This window comes from Thunnus thynnus, chromosome 1 (assembly GCF_963924715.1).
Source record: "Thunnus thynnus chromosome 1, fThuThy2.1, whole genome shotgun sequence".
Classification (NCBI taxonomy): domain Eukaryota; kingdom Metazoa; phylum Chordata; class Actinopteri; order Scombriformes; family Scombridae; genus Thunnus; species Thunnus thynnus.
In genome coordinates this window covers 26,796,378-26,818,222 of record NC_089517.1, presented here as the reverse complement: position 1 = coordinate 26,818,222, position 21,845 = coordinate 26,796,378, and the positions used below count along the sequence as shown (strand labels likewise).

At 39.4% G+C, this 21,845-nt stretch overlaps 2 protein-coding genes across 3 annotated transcripts; one reads left to right on the top strand and one right to left on the bottom strand.

Moving 5' to 3' along the window:
• Positions 1-1,594: 1,594 nt before the first annotated feature.
• Positions 1,595-5,263, bottom strand: nudt19 (nudix (nucleoside diphosphate linked moiety X)-type motif 19). Its single transcript, XM_067593505.1, has 3 exons — positions 4,386-5,263; positions 3,178-3,385; positions 1,595-3,056 (listed from the first exon to the last, which is right to left on the bottom strand). Exons 1-3 carry the CDS (start codon positions 5,151-5,153, stop codon positions 2,839-2,841), a joined length of 1,194 nt encoding a protein of 397 aa, XP_067449606.1. The 5' UTR covers positions 5,154-5,263; the 3' UTR covers positions 1,595-2,838.
• A 2,640-nt stretch (positions 5,264-7,903) lies between these two features.
• Positions 7,904-21,743, top strand: slc7a9 (solute carrier family 7 member 9). Of its 2 annotated transcripts, none has more exons than XM_067593497.1 (13): positions 7,904-8,276; positions 9,342-9,464; positions 9,983-10,130; positions 14,563-14,805; positions 15,501-15,626; positions 15,716-15,815; positions 17,407-17,451; positions 17,721-17,844; positions 18,124-18,227; positions 18,475-18,571; positions 18,877-19,026; positions 19,119-19,293; positions 19,527-21,743. In XM_067593497.1, exons 2-13 carry the CDS (start codon positions 9,348-9,350, stop codon positions 19,586-19,588), a joined length of 1,491 nt encoding a protein of 496 aa, XP_067449598.1. In that variant the 5' UTR covers positions 7,904-8,276; positions 9,342-9,347; the 3' UTR covers positions 19,589-21,743. The 2 variants fall into 2 exon arrangements, with proteins under 2 accessions (XP_067449598.1, XP_067449587.1); XM_067593486.1 differs by having other exon boundaries at positions 7,905-8,276; positions 9,339-9,464.
• The last annotated feature ends 102 nt before the right edge of the window (positions 21,744-21,845 follow it).

Sequence of the window (21,845 nt, the reverse complement as noted above, 5' to 3'; positions counted from 1 at the left end):
CATCCTCTCATCTGGACGAAGATGGTGGGTTTCCAAGGCTGTGGGTTGCCATAGAAACCCGCAACGGACTCTCCACCACAAACAGCACAGACGGTTGAGCTGTGTTATTTCAACTCATCCCCCTTCTGCCACCACCATCCTACACACACACACACACACACACACACACACACACACACACAGAGCACTCTAAAGCAGACGATGTGTGAGGACAGAGGAGGGAGGGCAGCGCTGAACAGAGGGACAAGCAGCATCCTTCCTCATGCTGACAGATGAAATGTGTCAAAAAAGATGGATTGTAGATTGAAGGGGTGCTGACCTGTTATAGTGTGCCTCATCATCATTTTAGAACAAAATGCTTCAATCAGGTCAGAGCGACATTAAGGTACCTTTAAAAAAGGCAGCACCGTAACCGTTGATAGAGGGACAGTCTCTCTCTCTAAAACTCTTTCCTGATTCAGCCTCTTCCTGCTGATTTTGTGCATCTAAGAAGCCCACTGGACTGTCACATGTGAAGTGCACTTTTCCTGTGAGAGCTGATGCCAAAAGATGACGAATTATGAACAGAAATCGTGTTCCTTAAATATATATTCTACATTTAGTTTAGCTTTTTTATTTCTTGTGATGGGCTATTTTATAAGAACATGAAATTTATCGGAACATATCAAACTGCTTTAACACTTGAAGTGTATAGAAGCCCAGATATTATACAATAAAGACCTGGTTATGATTACTTTACGCTATAAAGTGATGCAGTGTGTGGTTACTGTGATCACGTTACATGTTTGGATTAATAGGAGAAATTTAAAAACAAATCCAATCAGTTACTTTATATAAATTGCCTTATATGAGAACATGTATTGTGATGATAGATGTGAAAATTTGTCAAGCACCCATTAGACTCATTATTCTGTCTATTTCACTGAGCTTTTACCATCACAAATCACAAACCATCACATTGTAGAAGAAATCAGCTAAAAGCAGCATTGGTAAAAAGATCAAATTAATAATGGATTAATTGATTGATTTAATAATAAATTCATTTATAAATGGCAGACACAGGGTACAACCCGTTTGACAGAGATGATTTCTTATGAGTTATTAATTTGCCATGAAGGACACTGCTGTGAGCAGGGAAGACACCCAAAGGAGAGAAGGTTGAAGCCCCGCAGTGCCTCCAACACTGACATGTGCAATCCTACTGAGAAGGATCATAACACACACACACACACACACACACACACACACACACACACACACACTCGCACGCACGCATGCACACCACCTATTAGCAGCAAGTGTTGTCTATAAATCCCTTTGATATATTTGGTAGTTAGAATGTTTCTATGGTTACAAACTAAATTTGGTCAAAAATAAAATGGTTACATAAATCATTTTCTTTACATTGCCGAGCAAACTAAAATTCAAAGACTATAAGAGCAGGAAGTTCTTGAAGGAAACTATTTCATTACTTCCATGTTGAACTTATATTTTCCCCCAAACTTTGACACAATAAACAATACAAACAGAGTCAGATGCATTTGTTGTGATCAACAGGGTTTCTGTTGAGATCATGTCATGTCGAGAAATGACGTGATGACTCCTGTTTAATTTCAGAACTATGTCAAAATGAATGAGCACCATTGATGAAACAAAACCCAAAGTCTTACACTAAAACGTATTCTCACAGAATCACTCCATGTCTGACGACCCTCTTAACATACGTCAGCTGCTGATAAAAAAAAAGTGAGTCTGTAAAAACTGTAAGTCCTGTGTAAATTAAAGCCATTAGTAATCATTTCAGATTTGTCAAAAAACAGATTTATTACATAAAAAAAGGTAAGAACACTGTTAAGATCTGATGGCCCTGGACACTCGAGTGTTTCAATGGGATGACACATGAATGGCTCAATATTAATTGAGGAATTGTTCCATTTTTTTTCAATGATGGTTGAAAATTATACTTAAAGATCCACTATTTCAAACTTCTTTCAGTATTTCATAGTGAACGAGCTTTTCTGACCTTGAGCACAAGAAAAAATAAACTGATGGGAACATAGACAGAAAAAGCCATTTCCACTATGTCAAAAACTTTCTGCATGTACATTAAATCATATTATACAGGTCTCCACACATATTAACCAAGGAAAATAAGCTTGACACACGTGAGTTTTTACAATTCCTTATGACAATGAATGATTTTCCACCTCATAAGTAAGTCAGTTCATGTATTGTAACTTTGCTTAACGTTGATACACACTCCTCTCTTGAGCGTCTAGCAGCGATTGTAGCTTAACTATCTGGATTCTAAGTACCTGGAGACAAAAACCTCTGTTTGTACTCCACATGGATCATAAACCCTTGAATATAGAAACAACTTATTGAAATCGGTTGAGAAATGTAAACGTTATAGTGCTTTTTTTATCCAGAGAAAACACAGCTCCCAGTTTAGTTGCACTTGTTTACAGGCAGTCTTGCCCGGTCCAATATGGCGGCAACAATGACGTATAGCAGCAATGGGCTGAAGCGGTCAATGCGGCATCTATGTATATATTTCTTTGAGTATGTGAGCATGCACAACACCAGAAGCCTGGAACTGGCTCACAAATGAATGCAGCCATCATTAATGTTATTAGTAACACCTATGCTTTTCCTACTATGGCAGGTCAAATATCTGCTATGAAAAAGGCCTCTCTGATACAATCAAACTGCTTTAGACAGTGCTGTAAATATTCATGTTTAATGATAATAATAATAATAAAATAAACTTGTCTTGTTTTAAGAGTTTTTTTTCTTTATGTGTGCAAGTTGAGGGTGTCGTGCAGCAGGTGGAGCACGTCAAAGCTCACTTTTTGAGTCAAGTGGTGAAGCCGGCTCGACAACAGGCAGCAGGTGGTTGTACTTGGGTGTGATGGTGATCTGTAGAGTTGTAGTATATGGATCCATGATACAGATGCGGTGCAGCGCAGAATCATCTAGAGGATCCTCCAGCTGAAGGTCTGTTATGGTGTCTACGCCAGCCTCTCTTGAACTGTTCAACGGGTAAAGTTTGTCGCCTGCAGAGCATAGTGAGGGTAGCGTTAATATTCAGAACACCACTTCACATTCATATTATAAAACAGCACTGAGCAGTTTATAATCTTCACTGGTGGATTGAATGAGACAGACAATCAGCACCTGGCAGCAGAGATATGTAGTGTTCATCTTTTAGGAAAATAACAGGCAGCAACTGCTCGCAGCCTTCTGTGGCTCGCTGGCCGGCAAACTTGTGGAGGTCGTTCAGCAGAGGGAAACGGCACATGCGGCTGAGCTCGTAGAACTGCGGAGGAGCGATCCACAACTCTCGTGCCTGGTAGCTCTGCAGGACTTCTGAGGGTGTGGACCACTGAAACACACACACACACACACACACACAGAGGTAGAGGTTAACAGCTGTACTGGCGTGTTTCTTTTCCATTAGCTGTTGTTATGGGGAAGATGCCAGCCAAAGTGACCCTAATGCAAGGCTTAGTTAAGAAATCTTTGATTGGTTTATTGATTATGTAACAATTCACCTTCACACTGCCGCTACAGCTGGAATTATACTTTTACACTTGACAACTGACAGAGTTTTATACTGCGCTCTTTGAGACTTGTTGGTGATGTATTTCTTACACTTACTCTAAGTACACAGTGATGTACTGCTGCCATTTTAGTCAGCTGTTCATTGTCTCCACTCATAATTCAAACAGGACGGTTTGGCAGCGATGAGCAATAAGTCATAATTTAATAATCATGAACAAAGATTGAGTATTTTGGGAACTGCTAGAGCTGCAACGATTAGTCGATTAATAAATCGACAGAAAATGAGTCGCCAGCTATAACTGATAACTGATTAATTGCTTTGAGTCATTTTTTAAGAAAAAATGCCCAAATTCTCTGATTCCAGCTTCTCAAATGTGAATATTTTCTGGTTTATTGAGTCTTATATGACAGTAAAACCAATATCTTTGAGTTATGGCCTGATGGTTGTGACAAGACAAAACGATTGAGGACGTCACCATGGGCTTTGGGAAATATATTTCACAATTTTCGGACATTTTATGGAGCAAACAACTAGTCGATTAATCGAGAAAATAATCAACGGATTAACTAGTTAGTTGCTGCCCTAGATATGATCAGTTTAGATTTCAAAGACATGTGTCTTTCTAATCAGCAAGGACTCATTCAATTCAGCCAACATCTGCCACTTTCACATCTGTTTGAAGATTATTACAATTATTAAAATAACCAGCCTGCATACATGTTATTCATCTGTTCACTAACCTATTTATTTAAGTGTCTGTAAGGCACTTTGGTCAACAGTTTTACGTATGCTCTATGAATAGAGTGACTTCATGGATCACCTGAAAGCGCACTATTTCCTTCTGATCCTGCAGTGTGTGGGGGATCTCCTGCAGGCAGCAGATGAAGAAAGCTGTGTCAAACCTCGGCACACCGTATCGGCCGCTGGGAGTCAGCCAGTTGCCCCACTCATGTAAAGCCCAGATGTTGGGCAGCACCTCCAGCTCTCTGCACATCCTGATGAAGTTGGAGGGGTTTTGGTTCACCAGAGCCCTCCATTTGGTAAGTTCACTACTGCACAGCTCGTTTACCTTGTAATGAAGTGTTTGATCAGTGGCACATCTGTCCTCTGTGCTTTTCAACAAACTCTCCTTCTCTGTTTTGGACACAACCAGGAGCACACCAGACTCCTCAAACGTCTCCCTCAGGGCGCAGATCCGGAAGGCGACCTCTCCCGGGATCGGGGAGCCCAGTTTCAGCCGATCAGTGGCGAAGATCGGAGGTCTGGTCTCCGCAGACTGTTTGACTCTTCTCAGACCAAAATTAACAGAGTTCCTGAAAGATTTGAAAATGTCCAGCCATTCACTCGAAAAGTCCGAAGAGTCCACCATGCCGCCGGGAAACACATAAGCATTGGGCATGAATCCGCTTTTACTGCTTCGTTTCAGCAGTAAAACGTCGTAATCAAAGCGGGACTTGTGCGGCAGGTGTGACCGTCCGAGGCTGCTGGCCGCCGGTGTCCTTGACGACAAACCGTCCGCACCGAGCCTCTGGCCGGCGGCTAAGATGAGAGTGGCCGCCTCCTTCCAGTGCTTCAGAGTGGTGTTCATCCTCAAACTACGAGCCTGTTTCCTTAACTTTCACTCATTTAATTCGTCACAGAGCTTCTGCAAGTTGGGGGTACAGCTACTTCCCAACATTTGTTTTGGTGGAAGTGATGAAGGACGTGAGTGTCAGCTGAGCTGAGCTGCTGCCGCCACCTACAGGCGGGATGACTGACAGCTACACAGAAAACAAGTGGCCCTTAACACAATTTCTGTATTTCTTCCCTGTCTATCACATGGATGTATAGTAAGAGCTCTTATACATCCATGGTCTATCACTGCAATGCATTTTGATATTTCTTCTCAGAATCCAAATCATTATATTTTGCACAACATATTAAACTAATCGGGAAACCCAGAAAAACTATTGAGGAAACATAAGCAACTGACCTTGGTCAGAACCACCTGGTGTTTTTAAAAATATATTTTTATTTTAGCAAAATCTATTGTAATAAAATACCAAAGAATATACAACCCACCAATTTTTCAACATTGTAACATTGCACAATTTTGAATCACAGTGAAAACTTGAACTGTGTTACATTTTCTATTATGGTTAATCAAAGAACGGCCTAATTATGCTTCTTTGTATCATAGTATCATTTATTTTTTCTTCACACTACTTTTGATGTTTACTTACTGGGTCTAGAGGCATTGGTGTCAGTACATTGGTGTGAGTGTAATATTGTGGAAAAAACCTTCTTATTCATTGCCTGTTGCCTGAATTACAAAGGTGTAAAATTCTTTGACTTATATTGTCTTGATAATACAAATAGGCTAAATTTGAGGACACAGTTCCTGATTTTTAAAATTCTTTATCACTGAGCAATTTCTACCATCCTGAATATTCCTGCAAAATTTAACTTTTATGTTATCATGCATTTGAATCATTTGAATTGGGTCACTTTGCACAATCCACCCCAAACAGTGCTTCTGTGCTTGAATTATAAATTCAAATTTAGGAAATGTTCACATTACTGTGTGTGTGTTAAAAGGAGCAGACTGTAGCTTCTAATAGTATAAACATCTCATCTATGTAAAATCTGTGAAACTGAATTTTATAATGCAGAAAATAAATAGTTTACTTGGTTTTATGTGTTTATCCTCCCATTTTTAAGTGTATTTATTCAGTTATACAGATATTTGTGATGTATTGTAGACCGCCTGGCAATATATTGTTTACTGTTATGGTGGGCAAAATGTCATGGTGTTAACAAAATAAAGTGGGGTAAAATTTGACATTAGACATTTGGTAAAATGTCCATGGCTATCACCAGACAGCAGAATATTAGACCACTTGAATTTATACAGTTAATGACAAAAATGTAGGAATGAAGACATTTTTTTCAAGAAAAATCTAATATGCAGCCCTCTAAGTACACAGGCTTAACAAGACTGAATTTGTTGCTGTGCAGAAATGCCCTCAGTCCTCAGATCCTAAGCCCCAGTGACCGTGTCTGAAACTTGCAGTCTGTTATTAGTCATAAATTCTTTTTGTCAGGGTTACTGAGTTCATATGCCAATGTGTTCTTGTGTTAGTAGATTACCATGAGCGAGCAAGGCTGTCTGTCTGCGGCAACTGTGTCTGCGGCATCTGTTCAAACTTGACAGTATTACAGACATCACAAGAACATGTTCTGTGTGTTTCAGCAAGAGCTGGCCTCTAATTAACCTATGTTTTACGGTATTATTTACTGTCATACATACTGTATATACACATATGGTTTCTTTCAATAGGTATCAATCCCACTCCTTATCCAGCAGCAGCAGCAGCTTTGGTTTAAAATGTTAAGAAATCCAATCTGACATTGAACATGCCTTGCAGATATGTCACAGTTCATGCTCAAAATTCATGCAGGTGCTATAGAAAACAATCCACTAACTTGAATCAATGTCTATACTTTTCTTTTTTTTGGTCAGTCATATAAGCAAATTCTTCTCATATTTAGCCCACCCCCCCTATTCTAGAGGCTAGACTAGTCTGCAACTTAAGCTGGAGCTTACATAGATAAGTAAGGGGGAGTCTGAGTCAACATAGCGGGGGTTTGACTTTTCGAGACAGATGACTTATGTTTAAGTGGAGATATGTGTATAATAAAATCTAGTAATTATATATAATGAAATAGCTTTATTGAACAGGCATCTTCCAAGCAGTAGTTTACAATTTCAATGTCATTTGAATTTCTTTGATATTGATATTATATATTATGACTCAACCAACAATACTGACTCTCTGCTTTTGCCATAAGTTGACGTGAAGGTCTGCTCAGAAGTTAAAGATGAACTTTAATATAGACACAAAAAAGAAAAGAATGCAACTTCTCTAACACGGAGGCAATTTTGAAGAGAGGAGAGGAGAATGAGGTGCAGATTAGAAAGGGAATGTAACACACACACACACACACACACACACACACACAGACATGCAGTGGTGTCCTATATCCTTATCAAAGAGGCATTGTGAAGGAAGTCAGGCTAAGCAAGCTTAAAGAGGCGGAAGTCTTTCAGAGTTTCTGTTGAAAACTGAACGGCCTTGAAAGTATCGACAATGTAATAAAAACTAGCAAAAAACAGTATGAAGTATGGATCAGTGACCCCTTGTAGCATCTTACTTTAGAAACAGATTAATCGATCTGTCACAAAACACTGTTGTTAATCAAATCTGTAATGCCATTATCATGTTTTTCTTATTGAAACTTGGTATTACACCTGCTACAATGCCACAATCATATTATTAATCTATTCTTACTCTCCATTACTGTTTCCCTCTCAGACAATCAGTATTTTGTTGAAATGTATATTTAAAAAATGGCAAAAAAACTAAAAGAAAAAAAAACAAGAAGCAATAATTTCCAATTGAAAATGTTTTTGATGAGTGGATTTCATTCACTCTCACTGCCGACCTCCCTTTTCCTCCAGAGCCATCCGGCATGTCCAATCAGATCTAGGAACCTCCCACAGCAGGAGTGCGCTCAGTCACAGGGAGCCCCAGGTTTTCCTTTGCATCAGACATTCCTGCTTTCCCTCGCTTAACTGGGCTCAGTATCATTTGTGGGTTCACATCAGTGCACTTGGGTTTGAAAACAACTACATGGAGCATTACTGAGGTGGTTTCAGTGCGGGTTGTAAGTAAGTGAAAGTTTTGTTGGAATGTGAACAAGTCAGACTGATTTTATGTTTGTTACACATTAACACAATATTCCAAGGTTAGACAGTACTGTGTGGTCTCATCTTGCAGATGCATGTGCATGTTTTGGAAGTGCAACCAAGTAATTTATTGGATAAAATGAATGCAGAATGTCATGAAAGAATAGATTATTCCATTTACTGTAGGTATGATAAAAATTATTCTGTTCTTACAAATCTATTTTCAACTACTCCTGTCCTCAAAATATGCTACTAGTAAACAGAACACTCACTATTGACTAATTTGAACACTTACTGCACAAAAAGTGCATCAGACTGACTGAACTTTTTTCTTTTCTTTTTTTTTTTTTACAATTGACAAAATAGCTCCCCAAAATACAAAATATTTGAAATTTACACACAGATTGAACAATGTTTTTTATAAGGTGTGTGACTTCTTGGAATATAAATTATACTCTGACCTAATCCAAAATTAAGTAGTTTAGCCTTGCTATCTTGTAAATTAAATCTCTCTTAAAGTCTAAACCATGATCGTCAAATCTCCAAATTCTCATGTTCTGTTAACATTTTCTTGAGCGGCCCCGCTGACAGTGCTGTAAGATACCCCTTGATATGTTTGTGGCTCAGAACTACTAACAGTCATCATCTAGAAGCCTAAAGAAAAAATGAAGACAAAAATCTGTGCAGTAGATCCGTATTAGCATCTTTTAATACGATCAGTAAAATCACAAGATTAACATTGTAAAAAAAAATGTTTTGGGTGGATTTTCAAGAAGTTGTTTTCCTTGTATGAGCCTCAATGTTTAACTAGATGTGAGGAAATTGTACTGCTGGACTTGGCAGAAGATCACAGTGTTTGCTTGTAAACTTATATATACTTTATATTTTATATACTTTTACATGACCTTTGATAAGGGCAACAATGATTAACAAACATAAATCAATAAACCAATAAACCAATAAACCTATAAACCAATGCCACATGTCTTGTAAAAGTCACCGTAAATGGTGTAAAATGCATGCGTGTGTTTTCTGGTGCACCAGCAGACTGAAATGGATGAAGGCAGCGTTAGGAGGAGGAAGGAGTCGCAGAATGGCTCCACTGGCCACAGCGTGAACTCTCAGGCTGAAGACAAGCAGCCTGTGAAAGCCACTGTGCTTCAAAAAGATGTGAGTGTGTTTGTGTGTATCTCTTTTCCTTTCCTTTGTATGTGTGTGGGTTCCTGAGAAAGAGTCTCATTAGATGTTCACACTGTAGGATCCCACCATCCATACTTTTTTAAAGTACTGGGGGCCGAGATTGAGTACCAGGCAGTACCACAACAACTGTCTCTACATATTAACTCCACAATGATCCCCTCAGTGGTGCTGTCCAGGTCCCCTAAGCCTCCTAAGCCCTAAGTTGAATTGAGGGGGAATGAAAGTGTTTCAATGGATAAATTATAACTATGACTAAACTGTGACTACTAAGAATAATAAGAAACAAACCTGAGACATTTATAAGTTATTCATAAGTCAAATATTAATTTGTCTTTTAGCTTTGGTTTGGCCTTCAGCTAATAAAGTCAATGAACTTTAGTGACATCCAACAGCATAAGTTCCATTCAATAAGTTAACATTCAAGAAATTTGATCTTTGAAGTAACACCTTTTGTTTTTTGTTTTTTTTGTGTGTGTGTGTGTGTACAGGTTGGTCTGCTGAGCGGCGTCTGTCTGATTGTGGGGACTATGATTGGCTCAGGCATCTTCATTTCTCCCAAGGCTGTTCTGCTGTACTCTGGAGCTGTGGGACCCTGCCTCCTCATCTGGGCCGCCTGTGGCGTGTTAGCCACTCTGGGTGAGAAGGGCAACCAAAAACTAATACGTCACCTCAATCAGCATCAGAGATGTCTGTCTCTTTTATTTTGCATAGAGACTGCCTCAGGGATTCACAGAGTATTTTAATGCAACACATAGTGAACATGATAGACACAATAATAACACAAGTCTTGTGAAATAACACAAGCAATTTTGTCATTTTTGAGGTAATGTTTTATTGGGTTGAATCATATTGAGAGGTGTGGATGATGAACATAAAACACACCTTGTGTTGGATAGGAAGGAGGGTGGCTGCAGGTTTGAGATTTATAACTGGCATCCCTGCCTTGTCTTTTGTAAGCCTGAATAGATATTAGAAACAATTCATCACAAACTGTCGATAGTATTAAGCTGGGAGCTCAACTCTCCAATTTGAAACTGAGGTAGAGCTCACACATAATGAGTATTTTCGCTGGTTGAGGCCAATCTGTTACAAGAACCGCCATCACATTACACATGAATAGGTTGCAATGGCAAACAGAACTGCTATTCAGGCTTGTGTCCCTGCCAGCTTTTTGTGTTGTGTACACTGTGCAGAGAGGAAAAACTAAAAGATGGAGAAAAAAAGTCTTGTCCAAGAGGACCTGTTGAGTGTGATTTGTAGTAAACATTCATGAAAAAGTGACATGCAAATCTTTGCATATATCACTGTAACATTATGAATCAATTAAACCTAGTAAGCTGGTCATTATAGCAGGTTTATTACAGTTTGTGGTTGTAGCGCTTGGCTCTTATTAGCTATTTTGGGTGTTGCCTGAGAATCAATCAGTGATTTTCACACACTACAAGACACAAAGGACCAAATATTTAAAACATGATTCAAATCAGTGTGTCCTCAAGAGTCTCCAGCTGCGTCAGAGGTGGCAGGATTCAATCAGAGAATGCCCTTCAGAGAGTCTAGAGAGGCAAAGTTTGTCACAAGCGCCTTGTGCTCTTATAAAAAAAATCCAAGAGAGCAATGAGGACCTTCAGTACTCTCTGTCACTGTGTCTGTGGAAAGGATCTGGCAGCTCTTGACTTCCAGCATGTTTTTGTGCTACAAACAGAATGGTCATACAAAGGTCACAACTGAAGCACTGACCCTGGAGAAACTGATTAAATGCAGACACTCTATCGAAAAACAAAAAAAACAAAAATATGATTGCCTCTCTGCTGCTGTGTCCTACCTTAACAAGCAGCAGCATATCTGAACCACTCTGGGGTCAAACACATGAGACGGGGACACGTCATCAACCACATCACTTCCAGACACCTTTTTAAGCGGATTGCTGGTGGATAAAAGTGTACTTGAACAAGGTCTGTGGATTGACTGAAACACAGACACACATAGACAGAAACTTGTACATCTTCTAAGAATATATAGGATATTACTCTGTAAGGCATTGTTTTTGTCATATTTTTGCAGCGGCTTGGCATCTTCGCATGGGATAAATTACTATAAAAGTATATACTCACAAGATATATAACAAATACTATACTGTATAACAAGTACAACTCAATTCTAATTCTAACCTTATTTCAATAAATCCTCATCTATATGTATGGCCACTAGCTCTGAGGGGAGAACATCAGAAACCAACTCAAAATGTCTGTGAGAACATACATCGTCCTTGTAATGCTTTGACCAGACGTGCTACACTGAACAAAATGATGTCACTCTACACACAGAGAAACTGACACAATAAACCGACAACAAAATGAAATGCTTGGAAAATTCAATAGCTGTTTGAGTCAGTGTGTTTTTGTTTTTAACAACAGATGTATCAGGCATACCTCTGAAAGAGTTCTTTTCTTTGATGGAAAAATCTCACAGTCTTTCACACAGTCAAGCTGCTCTTTAGGGGCTTCGTTAAAAATTCTGGGTGTTAAATTTCTCAGGATGTGATACATGTTTCCTTTAGTTTAAAGGTGGTAAATGTTTATTTATAGGGTTGGTTTGCAAGCAGCAGTGCAATAATTGCTAACACCCTAAAAAGTTCTGTGTAATTGAAAATTATGAACTAGTTTGTCCTTGTACTACAATTACAATTTTTCATTTAGCAGACACTTTTATCCAAAGTGACGTACATCTGTGAGCTGATACAACACAAGCAAGTCAGGAGAGAGCAACACGAGTAAGTGCCATTAAGCTAAGTTTGAGTGCGATTTGACATACTGTAGATGTCAACAGGCAGTGAACAGAGGCAATGCATAGAGTGCATAGATTGTGTAGAAGCAGATTTTTTTGTTTGTTTTTTTGGTGTTTTTTTGTTTTATTTTTTCTCTACTTTCCATTCATTAAGGGCAGAGATGTTTGCGAAAGAGCTGGGCCTTGAGTCTTTTCTTAAAGATCGAGAGGGACTCTGCGGATCGAATAGAGTTTGATGACTCGTTCCACCACCGGGGAAGAGTCTAGCTAGCAACTTAGGGCCCTGTTGTGGTGTAGGTAGGGAGTGGGAGGGAGTGTAGACCTAAATGAGGGAATGCAGGTAGGTGGGCGCCATTTTAGTTGCTGTTTTGTAAGTGTCAGGGTTTTGAATTTGATGCGGGCAGCAACTGGGAGCCAGTGGAGAGGCTGCTGAACATACATACTAGTCTTAAAGACTAGCTGGTCATCGATCATGATGCCCAAGTTTTGGGCGGACTTTGTGGGCATGAATTGGGTTGATTTGAGTGTGATGCTGATGTTTTATTGTATAGAGGGACTGGCTGGGACGACAAGGAGCTCGGTCTTGGAGAGGTTGAGCTGAAGGTGGCGTTCTTTCATCCATGCTGATATATCGGCAAGGCATGATGAGATCTGAGCCGAGACTGTGTGGTCTTCCGACGGGAACGACGGGAAGAGCTGGGTATCGTCAGCATAGCAATGGTATGAGAAACCATGGGAGTGGATGATTGCAAAGCGAGGTGGTGTATATTGAGAAAAGAAGGGGACCAAGCACTGACCCTGGAGGAACCCCTGTGGATAAAATGTCTCCGTAAGATATAGGACATGAACCAGCAGAGGGCAGATCCTGAGATACCAAGCTCAATGAGTGTGGAAAGGAGGGTTTGGTGGTTAACCGTGTCAAAGGCAGCTGACAGATTGAGCAGCAAAAGGGCTGAGGATTGCTCCAGCTGAGTGTAGTAATTCCATGACCGACAGGAGTACAGTCTCGCACCTGCTTAAAGCTGGACTGATTCAGGTCACACAGGTTGTTCTCAGGAAGGAATTCAGGGACACGGTTAAAGATTGTGCACTCAAGTATTTCTGATAGAAAGGGCAGTAGTTTTCAACCTGGGCTGGGTTGAGTGTAGGTTTTTTTGAGTAGCGGGGTTATTTGAGCTTGCTTAAATGTAGCAAGGAAAAATGTTGTAAGTGAGGAGTTGATGATGTGTGTGACTGCGGGGTTAAATGGTCTGTAGAAGGTTGGATGGTATTCGGTCCAGTGGACAGGTAGTGGGATTAGAGTCCAGCAGAAGTTTGGCTACTTCTTCCTCGGTCAGAGGGGAGAAGGAGGAGAGTGTGGCCCTGTTAGCTGGCAGCTGCCAGCTTGGTCAGGCTCAGAGAACTGGTTACTGATGGCCAAATCCTTATCAGTAAAAAAGGAGGCGAACATGTCTGCAGTGAGTGGAGGGCAGAGGAGGAGGTGAATTGAGGAGTGAGTTAAAAGCAGAGAACATTTTCCATGTGTCTGTGGTGCCATAGATTTTGTTCTGATAATTTGTAAACTGGAGGAGAATGATTTTAGGAGACCCTGATAGTCACTGAGGTCGGTTTGGATGTTAGAGGGCAGAGATTGTTAAGAGAGGAAGCTAGTGAGGAACAGAGTGTACTAACTATAACTGTTCATACACCTTGCCAAGCTAATGATCAGTCCTGAACAATAAATTCCCAAAGAAGACACTGGATTGTAGAAGTAAAAAAATGTCTCTCCTACAATATAGTAGGAGTTTAATTATTAACACTTTTGTTTCCAAAGTCTACCGAAGAAACATATTTCTTTTCCCATAAGAAATAATTAGAGACTAGAAATTTGTTATAGCTTATATTTCATCATAAATTCTCACCAGGAGTCATAATATATATTCCTTATATTCTTATCCTTATACTTATGTTCCATTCTCTACCATTGAGGCTGCATTACCCACTGATTTTAAGAAAAACAAAATAATTAGGCTACACTCAGTGAATAAGCATATAGCTGAATGGTTTAGCTTGTGTGTGTAACATTTTGCTTGGGGATAATGTTATTAACACGGATTTAAGATTTAAATAATGACTTTGACTGTGAGGGTGTTTGGCAGAGTTTGTTGGTACGTAAAAGCTCTGAACTTTCCTGGGACCTTTTCACATATTATTAAAGTCACATATTATTAAGGTCTTCTTTTAGTTTGCTTTACACCTCTTTTCTCCTCCTTTTCTCTCTGTGTATGTGTGTGTTTTTGTACAGGAGCCCTGTGCTATGCTGAGCTTGGCACCATGATCACCAAATCTGGGGGGGAGTATTCGTATTTAATGGAGGCTTTTGGCTCCCTCATAGCCTACCTCTACTCATGGACCACTGTTATGGTGTTGAAGCCCTCCGCCTTCGCCATCATCACACTGAGCTTTGCAGAATATGCCTCCACTCCTTTCTACCCGGGCTGCGCTCCTCCTCTTGTTGTTACCAAGTGTCTGTCAGCAGCAGCTATATGTGAGTTACACTGTAATGCTTGTGAGTTAATGGCTAAGAGCAGTGAATTACATAAACAGTGATAGTCATTGTAGATGTTACTGATAAGAAGACATTAAAACTATACTGACCACTGAGTTCTTTCCTTTCTATCTCTGTGTGGAGAGAAACTCAATAAACTTCTGTTAATCATTAGTAACTCTGCTTCTGAATCACCTGCTTACCGGTTTATTGTTGAATTGCTGAAAGTATTTAATATAAGTGGCATTTAATAATAATAATAATGATAACAACAACAACAACAACAACAACAACAACAACAACAACAATAATAATAATAATAATAATAATGCATTTAATTTGTACTGCACTTTTCATTTGCAGTGAATCTCAAAGTGCTGCAGCATTAAAAACATATAAAAAAGAAAATGACAAGAGTTAGGATGAAAAAGGCCTCCTGAGTAAAACATTATATAAAGAAGTCACTTGTGGCTTGGGTTGGTTATGCTAGATTAACTAATTCTGCAAAATATTACAACAGAAAAAGGAAAAACAATGATGAATTGTTCGTAAATTGTTCATGTCTAAGTCAACGGGGAAAGACAAAGTCAAAGTATTATAAATAGATATATATTGTTCTTTGAGAGGTTTTTAATTTCAAATGTCAAAATTGGAATTTCGAGATACTGCATATTGTTATTTTTTTGTCTTCTCAGTATTGATTGTCACCGTCAACTGTTTGAGCGTCAAACTGGCCAACTACGTGCAGAACTTCTTCACTGCAGCCAAACTTTTCATTATTCTTGTCATAGTGGGAGCCGGCATTGTTATATTGGCACAAGGTGAGCTTTCATGTTCTATCAGTGGCTTTGAAACACAACTCTGCCTTTTCAAATATTGCATTTAACAATAATAATAACTTTGTGTCCAGGAAAATCCAAGACTTTGTCAAATGCCTTTGATGGCACCTCATCCTCTGTTGGAACAATTGGACTTGCGTTTTACAACGGGCTTTGGGCTTATGATGGATGGTAACAGTTGTACTTCTCTTCACTTTGCTCTGTCTAAAGCAATGCATTGAAGTATGCTTTCTCAACCGAGTTCCTGCTTTACTTACATTATGTGAGGAGTACTGTGACCCTTCTCACCATCCATTTTTATTGGGGACTGAAAAACCAATGCTTTTTCATGTGGTGGTGGCACCACTTTTGCTCTCCAGTAGGGTCACAACAATACAACAGCAGCACTCAGCCTTTCAGCTACTCTCTAACGCCATACCCTTTCTCAAAATGTGTGAATTCAACCCTCAGACATGCAACTTTTTATCAACTCCATATGACAAATCCATGTTCCACACAGTGTAGTTATAGCAACAGTTAACCAGGTTTTCCATGAACTGAAAAACTCTCTTCCTATATTCCTGTGAAGAGCTGAATTCTCTCAGACTTGATACTGGAGCTCAGACACATGGCAGTGCAGTGGGTCCCAGTGACAGTGACCATCATGATCATGATCATGATTCTCTTTACTTAGTCTGTGTTTGCACAGTAAAAGAGGACTGTGTTGGTTTTGAGACTTGCTTGTGCATTACAGAGCACCAGCAGGTGAAGGTTACCACCACCTTTTCGCTTATGAGCATGATTGTGGGAGTGTAGCAGCTACTGACCATTCTGGGATATATTATCTTCTGATTAATCCTCTTCCTATGTGTATGTCTTCACTGTTGTAATTGGAGTTTCAGCAATCATGCTTGTGTATTCTGTGACTGGGACTAGTTGGTAATTTTTGGTTTGACATCCCTCAATCTGCTCATGGTGCAGGAGTGTTTGGCCAAGCCTGACTGAGGTTCCTATCTTTGTATTGTGTAAGATAAATCCAAGTTTTCTCTGGAGGGGTAAGGCAAGGTCATGGACTGATGCACTTTCATTTTTATGTCATGTTGGGATCACAGCAGGGTATCAGGCTTTAAAGGAACAGTGTGTAAGATTTAGTGGCATCTAGCATTGAGGTTGCAGATTTCAACCAAATGAATACACCTCCCCTCACTCTCCCCTTCCAAGCATGTAGGCGAACCTACAGTGTCTGTTCTGGGCTACTGTAGAAACATGGCGGTGCAACATAGCGGCCACTGTGGAAGAGGACCCACTCCCTCAGTAGATATAAAGGGCTCAATCTTAGGTAACAAAAACACAACGATTCTTATTTTCATCGGATTATACAATAATTAAAACATACTTATACAATATTATTTATACAATTACTTATACAATTACAATATTATATTCCATTTCTGCCAAGTCTGTTCCACTAGATGCCACTAAATCTTACACACTTGTCCTTTAAGCCTGTGTATCAATAGGGTCAATTAGAGGACAAAGTCAGTGTGAAGTACCTTATAAACCACCATGGACACTTAGGATGCTGAGGGGGGTAACAGTGATTCCTTTACATAAGGTTAGCACTGCAGGCTGGCTGAGAAAATACTTGCAAATTTTAGTGAGCTGCTCTGCGGAGGAGAGTGATTTTAGAGGACAAACACCTTTGATTAGATCTGAGTTGTTTGTATTATTTTATGGCAGACTGCTATCTTTATAGCAGACATTCATTTTATTGTTTTCTCAGGAATCAACTGAATTTCATCACAGAGGAGCTGAAAGACCCATTCAGGTAAGAGGTTCCAATACAATTCAGCCCTGTCAAAAATTGCATTTATTGCAATTATGCAATAGTATATTAAGTCAGAACAGTGTGTTAAATAATGTAGGCTTATAAAGTGAGCTTGAGTTCATACAGATATACTGAACAAACAAGAAGGCTTGCTGCTCACACACAATTTGTTTCAGATATATGAAGCACATATTCCTGTTTACATGTGTACAGTCCACAGTGTGTTTCTTACATATATAATTGATTTTTTTCTGTCAATTTTGCCACAGGAACTTGCCACTGGCCATTCTCATTGGGATCCCTTTGGTGTCTGTTTGCTACGTGTTGGTCAACGTCGCTTACTTCACTGTTATGAGCACCACTGAACTGCTGTTGTCTCCAGCTGTTGCCGTGGTAAGAAGCATAGAAGGTTGCCATGTTTATTGAGAAATAGAGAGCTAATAGTCATGGAGGTTTGTAGTTAGTTTGTAATGACTTCCTCTGTGTGGTTAAAAGTGAATATAAAATAATGAGCGCTGCCTAACAGGAGACAGTTCATCATTTCACATGTGTATACAGTATGTGTAAATGTATTGTTTATTCCAGAGAATTTTAGATTGAACCTGAAACAGCTCAGTATTCATTTACTCTGCTCCCTTGTCTTTTCTGAAGGATGTGTCTGTGTCCTTTTAGACTTTTGGAGACAGAGTCCTTTACCCTGTGTCTTGGATTGTCCCATTTTTTGTTGTCTTGTCTACATTTGGCTCTGCCAATGGAAGCTGCTTCACTGCTGGCAGGTAGAGAGAGACAACTGTCACTTTATACAAATTTGGAAGCTAATGTGGTGTGCCTATTTGTGTGCATGTGAGTAGGAAAACACAAACAAAGTTTGAAATGTAAGAACACAGATGTGCTTGGAAAAACCTTGAGAGAAAAGAGAAAAGACATACAAATAGAAAAAAATCACAACAGCAAAAGTACAGTTCAACAGTAATACTCACCAACACAAAATTTATATATATTTTTATCTTTCTATTCTCACAGACTGGCCTATGTATCTGGCAGAGAGGGTCACATGGTGAAAATCTTATCCTATATTAGTCTGAAGCGCTACACCCCGTCTCCTGCTCTCATATTCAATGTGAGTCCTGCATATTTTATGAGTCAACTTATGTATGTTTCAGTTTGATCCGGTTATTCATCATGACCATCTGACTTATTTAATGTTCAAAAACCATTGCATGGGCATTCACTGTGTGTTAAGAAGGATTTGTGACCCATAAAATCTCAATTTTCACAATGCATGAACATAAAATGGCAAAAAGGTCTTTATTTTTGTCATTTGACAAAACAACTACTGTGTTGTTTCCTTTCACATGAACAAGATACAGTATTTTCTCCTTTTAACCAGTTACTGTTTGGTTTCTCTTATTATTTTATGTTTAGGGTATGTTGGCTATTTGCTACATTATCCCAGCAGACATCAACACCCTCATTAACTACTTCAGCTTTGCTCAGTGGGTGTTTTACGGTCTGACTGCCCTGGCTCTTATAGTGATGCGTTTCACCAGGAAGGAGCTCCACAGACCAGTGAAGGTGAGGCTTTGCACAGTTTTCAGACGACACATGACCACGCAGCAACAACATGAGTAAAAACTAAACAGTGAATCCTGTGTGATTACCCAAAGGTGCCAATAGTTATAGCAGGCCTAATGGTCGTGGTGTCCTGCTACTTGGTGCTGGCCCCCATCATTGATAAGCCAGAACTGGAGTACCTCTACTGTACCATCTTCATCTTCAGTGGACTCCTCCTCTACTACCCTTTCATCCACCTGAAAGTCAACTGGGCACGCAAACTCATGAGTAAGTTTACTCTTAAGAGTTAATTCTCTTTAGGAACCTACTTGTGCAAATAATAATTGAGATAATAACAAAAAAACACTGAAATGTATCTATTGGTTCATATAATCATTACTGGACAATAAATTGAGAATTAATGTGGTCAAAAAGAAGAAAACAAATGAATAGACATGTTGTGCTCATGGTGAACTGACTCCAATAATACTGATGCTACTATGACCTTTGACCTTCATTAGGGCCCATCACCATGCATCTCCAGCTACTGATGGAAGTAGTTCCTCCAGAGATATCTGCATGAGAAGGGGCAGAAATGACACCCAGGTCAACTTCAACTGGTTTCCTGTGCTAGGAAACATGTCAAGCCCCCTTTGGCTAACTGTGGGCTGGAAATGTGGGACCCAGTGTGGGTCAGAGCCAAAAATCAGAGCTCACTTCTGTCTGAATAGCTGCATGACAAAAGTAAAAGTGGATGTAGTGTGTTCACAAACCTGTGTGGCAGGGTAAGATTTGTCATTTGGGTGCAGGACTGAAAAAAATGAGGATCCCTGTATATATATAAAATTATATATAATAATATACATCCAAAAGTCTGAGAACACTAGTCAAGATACTTCTATTTTGAATTTGTTTCAAATGTAATACTATTTTTTTTTCATTACACATGATAATATCAGCTTAACAATGTGAGTGAAAAATTGAATCTTTGAAAAGATATATGAATTTCAGAATATCTCAGTATTTGGTATGCCCCCCTTTTGCTTTAATGACAGCATGCACTCAAGCTGGCATGGATTCCACAAGTTTGAGCAAAACCTGATGACCCATGTTATCCCAGCATGATTTGACAATGCTCCAAAGAGCTTCAAAGGTCTCCTTTGGTCTTCAAGTAGTTCTTTCAAATCTTTGAGGTGAGTTTGGGGTCATTATCCTGCTGTAGTATGAATCCTTCTGATGCAACCAGAGGGTACAGCATGTCTCTGAAGAATGGAGTGGTACTTTTCCTTGGTCAGGGTGCAGTCAATTCAGTGTCCAACTCCAGAGTAGGCAAAACACCCCCAGACTTCATTCCCACCACCATGTTTCACTGTGGGTTTGATACACTGCAGTATCATTCTCTCTCCGGTTTGTCTCCTTAGATCCACCCTTCTGTTACCGCCATGAATCTCAAACTTGGATTCATCGGTAAATAGGACTTTTTTCCAGTCATCCACTGTGAAATGCTGGTATTTCTTAGCCTATGCCAAGCGTTTGGCCTTGTGTCCCCTCCTGAGAAGTGGTTTAGAAACTGCTACTCGTCCTTTTGCTGATTGGAGTCTTGCGTTTTTTATTTAGCAAATTCTGTATTTGTGATGAAGTTGCTTTTCTATCTCACAGGGAACTAAGCTTGATGTATTGATCTTCTGATGGTGTGGTCACTTCTGGTCTGCCTGCTTTGGATACAATTGATCCAGTGTTTTAGAGTTCCATGCACTGCCCCCTTAGAAACCTTTAGTCAAGCCATGATTTGATGCCAACAATTTGACTTCTGATGCTTTCATTTAATTCTGATGCCATGTTTCCCAATATAACAATGCTTCTTAGTAAGCAATGATCGGCTGGCACAGCCATATTTATAACATATGAACACTGGCTGCAAGTTGAGTTACTTGAACAAGCCTCTGATGAGTAGATCAAATCCACCTGAGTGTCATCTGAACGCATGCTTCAGTGGAAGAGATGCAGTTCAAGGATATCTGAGCTTTTGTGCAAAGGAGTTAAGTTGGTCAGTGCCACAGATTTGCTTAATTTGATTGCTGACTGATAAATAGTGCAGAAGCTTTCAGAATATTTCTTCTTCATTTTACCTATCTTAACTTTCTGAATCCTCAAACTTTCTGATTATTTCCATGTTTTCGTGAGATTTTCAATGTGGTCTCAGACTTTTGGACCTCACTGGTATACTGTATATATTTAAAATAAAGGCATAGCCTAACTACAATTGAAAGATCTGGTGTTTACAAGATACACAACTTGTTATTACAAATATAACCAGCAATTATAGGAAGCATTAAGCAATCAGTATTTCACAGCATTTCTTCATGTAGTTGATGTGCAATACAGTTTGTATTGGGGCAAAGATCACTTGATCTAGAGATGCTAGAGGATTTAGATATGCATGAATCTACACTTGAACAAAGGGAAATGGTAAACATTTTAAATGCAGGACATGACCACATGAAGGCTTCGCAGATCATGCAAGGAAGTGATGTGGAAACATTTATTTTTGTTTCTCCAGAGGGTGTAAGCTAACAGATCAGATTTTCCTTAATGATGTGTGCGTATTATTCAATAATGCTGTCTCTTCTCTCTTTCACACTGGATTATACTGGAACTGTGCTGCATTGTGTTACCTAAATGTATCAATCTTGTTGAGTAGTTGACATGAGAAATAAACAATTTGTGATTCCAGCAAAGATCCCTACTGTGTCTTCATGATCTAATGGCTGCTTTAGCTAAATATATATTGAGAAACATGTGCATGCTGTCTCTCAAGGGGGATAAAATCACAAAAAATA